This window comes from Girardinichthys multiradiatus, chromosome 9, assembly GCF_021462225.1.
Source record: "Girardinichthys multiradiatus isolate DD_20200921_A chromosome 9, DD_fGirMul_XY1, whole genome shotgun sequence".
NCBI classification, from domain to species: Eukaryota; Metazoa; Chordata; class Actinopteri; order Cyprinodontiformes; family Goodeidae; genus Girardinichthys; species Girardinichthys multiradiatus.
This window is the reverse complement of record NC_061802.1, coordinates 27,602,302-27,605,872: the sequence shown is the minus strand read 5'-3', so window position 1 is coordinate 27,605,872 and position 3,571 is coordinate 27,602,302. Positions and strand designations below refer to the sequence as shown.

Genomic DNA, 3,571 nt, shown 5'->3' with positions numbered 1-3,571 from the left:
TTATGCCATTATGTATATTAATATGGTTTAAAGTAGCTAATTAAAGCTACATTAAAATAAATTTTTGTGAAAGAAAATATATAGGACAATGCAAATTTGTAGGGAAATATTCTTTTATGTAACTAAATTAAAGTATACCTTAATAATTGTAATCTTTATGATAGCGTAATTATTAATAAATGTTAAAATGATTAATAAATAAAATTTAATGATTATTGATACATTAATAAATCATAATGAATACATATTATCTTAATTCATAATTTATCAACATATTTAAATTTATTTTAATTCTAATGTGCCTCTAAATTTATGTGATGCTTTAACCAAGGCATATTTCTGCAGACTAATAATTATGGTTACTATCCTCATTAGAAAGACATTTTATCGGAGACCTTCACCTCCTGCAAAGATCTCTTTTAACTTGCCAAATGGGCTTTGTGCACAGGGCCTGTTTTATTGAGCTGACAGATGGATAACGCAGTCTTAGTGGCTCATGCTGATGCCAAATCAAACAAAGCAACAGATCCCTGGAGGAAAGCTGCGTTTTCTTACTTTCTTACACTTGTACTAACAAATGGCTCAAAATCAGGTCAGGGTGGACTGATTTAAAACAGCTTGATGTGTGTTATTATTTTCTAATTAAATTAAAAACTAATATAAGAACCCAGATTTTTGTTTTGTTTGTTTTTATACATTTTTTATTTGATGAAGGAAAAACAATGTACATTTTGGAGTTTGCAGATATAAAATTAGGAAAGTCTGTTGTATAAATGTATATATAAAAAGGAAAATAAGCTTATCACTAAGGTGTTTCTTTTTTGTCACAGACACATGTTTACTCACATTTTTAAGCTGCCGAAGAGCAGCCCATTCTTAGCTGGCTCTAAACTTCACAGAGAAGTGAACAGTAACATATTAGTGGCTCATATAAGTAAAATTATAAAGGACTGCTTATGTGATTTACACTCTCTCTCAGCAACAGGAAATATAAAAATAACTGAAACACAATCCATGTGATTAAAGATGATAAACAACGCCTGACAGGGAGGTGAAACGGCCCATTTTCTCTCTGCTTTTTGGCGTTTCTTCTTTAAGCAGCCTGCAGAGACACATGTTTTTTAAAGATGAGTGGGTGAAATCATCTGCAGGTCATTGGTAGGACATAACTGTGAGTCTATGTTGTTTTTCTTACCCTTTTCTTGATTTTTCTATCCACATTGCTTATCAGCACCTGCACCCAGTTTTCACCAGGATTGGCACAGAGAGTTAACATTGATCCATTGCGTTTCCTTTTCATCATAAACCTGCACACAGCAGAAACATTTTATACCTTATTCAGATTTTACTGCTTTGATCTGCCGCTGGACAGCTGCAAATTCTAACAATACAACTGAGTAAAAAACCTCTGAGGCAGTAAAGAGCAGGATACAACATTTGGTACTCACACAACCGCTCTAATGTTGCAATCACCATCTGTTTCTTGTATCCTGTAGGTCTCAATGTTCTTCTTTGCACGTTTTCCAATCTCTCCAACATAGCCGAGGCAGCAGTTATCGTATGAGCCTGTAAGAAGTGAAAAATAAAGGAAGATACAAAAGTGAAGGCTTTTTTTAAGGCATGCCCACTTTTTAGCAGCTGACTACAAATGCACTTTTTTTCTTCAGCAGTTAGTAAACCATTATAATCTCTCTTTGTTGTTTTGGTACCATTAGAGTTTTGAAAATCCTGGGGCACAAAGCCAATATCATCCAGGAAAGTTCCCCCTCACAGTTCCTTTCTATAAACTTAGAAGGGTTGTTTGATTTTTTTTTAAAACCCAGAAATAAGGCATGTAATATTGTTTACTGATGTTAATGTATGTTTAAACAATGAATCTCTTGACCTACTTATTTCCACTGTCCTTACCAGCTGGCTACAGATTCTGATGAGTTTATGTAAATATCTAGCAAAGTCATCAATGCATAATTTGCTCTTATGTTCTCTGTGTGTAGTAAAGCTTTCCAATTATTTAACCAATCAATGGCTGTTGCAAATAAAAGATTCATATGACAACAAATGGAACCAAATATTATTCTCTAGGTTTAAAGACTGCAGCTACATTATCAACATCAATAGATTTTTTTATGATAAAATAATAATTATTTAATAAACTAATATATTTGTCAATCCTTTGCCTGCTGTCAGTGCTTCCATGAGATGACAGCCTTTTTAAAACATTCAAATACTTGAGGCAGATGTGAAGCTAGTTGGTCTGCTTTGACAGTGTCAATAAAAAAGACGCAAAGTATGAGATGCATGCAAGAACGGATTTTTATCTAAATGTAAAGTTATTTTGAAAAGCAAATGCTTCAGTTGTTCAAAGCAACCAGTTTTATCTTCTTAATTAATCACATCTGTCATCACATCTGTCATAGTGATCTATATTTGACAAGTCCCAACAGATACAACTTTGGTGTAAAAGCCTTTGTAGAAAATTATGCACTCTCTTTGAAAAGCGATAGTTGTTTTCCAGCCACTGGTTTCTTCTTTAAAGAAACGTGGTTTGCAAAATCGGCACAATAAGATTTGAAGTTTTGTTTACCCAAAACTTCCAATTTCTCCATGCCTGTTTACATTTCTGCAAAAACAAGCCTTGTATGGTTTCAATTTATGGTCAAAACAGAAAACCTCTGCATAACATTGATTTAATTGGAAGGAAAGAAATAAAAAAATCTAATTCAGAAACAATAAGCCTCATGTAAGGCTAATGTTATTCACTCACCTTGTGCCAAACTCAGGTACATGCAAGTGAAAAGCAGAAGGATGACAAGAGTGTGAAACTTCATGGTTGCTGCAGTTCTTGCTGTTGCTGCTTTTTGTCTGCTGGAAAAACACAGAGAATATTGAAAGATAAAAGAGCTGAGCATGCATGCAAAGTCTCTCACCACCTCCCCATAATAATGTCATACACAGACTAATTATTCTTCATTGAAAGCTTCCCAGATCTGTCCTACTCTGCATGAAATGTTCCGACCCCTGATGAACCGTATTTAATTTGTCTGGTATTCAGCTGTGTCCAGCTGTTCCCTCTCTGGAACACTGAATGTTGTTTACCGAAATCAAGCAAGATTATCAAAATTTACTGCTAGATCTCCCACTCACTGCCTATCTGTTGCACATAATTGAACTCAGTGTTTTGAAAACATGTTTACAAAACCAAGCAATGCAAAAGCAAGAGAAGCAGAGGAAAAACTTACGTGCACACATTCAGCAGTCCACACGATGTCTCGAAAGAAAACACTTTTGCTCTGATTCAGTTTGCTTTGAGTGTGAACTCTTATAGTCTGCCTTCTTCCTTGCTCAGTCTTTACCACACCTCCTCCAGTGACTGCCATCAGTAGATGTGCAACTTGATCTTTTCCATGGGTGCCCCTAAAAAATTGTCATGTCATGACAATGAAGCATGTTGCCACACACAGATACACATCAATACCACCCAGACACCTCTCATACAACTGAAACATTGATTTCGTCTGTATTTTCTCAACATACATAGGATATTACTGAGTCAACTATGTCATGCTTTATA

At 34.8% G+C, this 3,571-nt stretch overlaps 1 protein-coding gene across 2 annotated transcripts; it reads right to left on the bottom strand.

Annotated features, from left to right (window-relative positions):
* Positions 1-678: 678 nt before the first annotated feature.
* Positions 679-3,370, bottom strand: ccl25b (chemokine (C-C motif) ligand 25b). 2 transcript variants are annotated; one of them, XM_047374200.1, is made up of 5 exons: positions 3,240-3,370; positions 2,765-2,865; positions 1,449-1,566; positions 1,196-1,307; positions 679-1,102 (listed from the first exon to the last, which is right to left on the bottom strand). In XM_047374200.1, the coding sequence occupies exons 2-5, from the start codon at positions 2,826-2,828 to the stop codon at positions 1,094-1,096; spliced, it is 303 nt and encodes a 100-aa protein (XP_047230156.1). In that variant the 5' UTR covers positions 2,829-2,865; positions 3,240-3,370; the 3' UTR covers positions 679-1,093. The 2 variants fall into 2 exon arrangements, with proteins under 2 accessions (XP_047230156.1, XP_047230157.1); XM_047374201.1 differs by having other exon boundaries at positions 2,765-2,862; positions 3,240-3,295.
* Between the last annotated feature and the right edge of the window lie 201 nt (positions 3,371-3,571).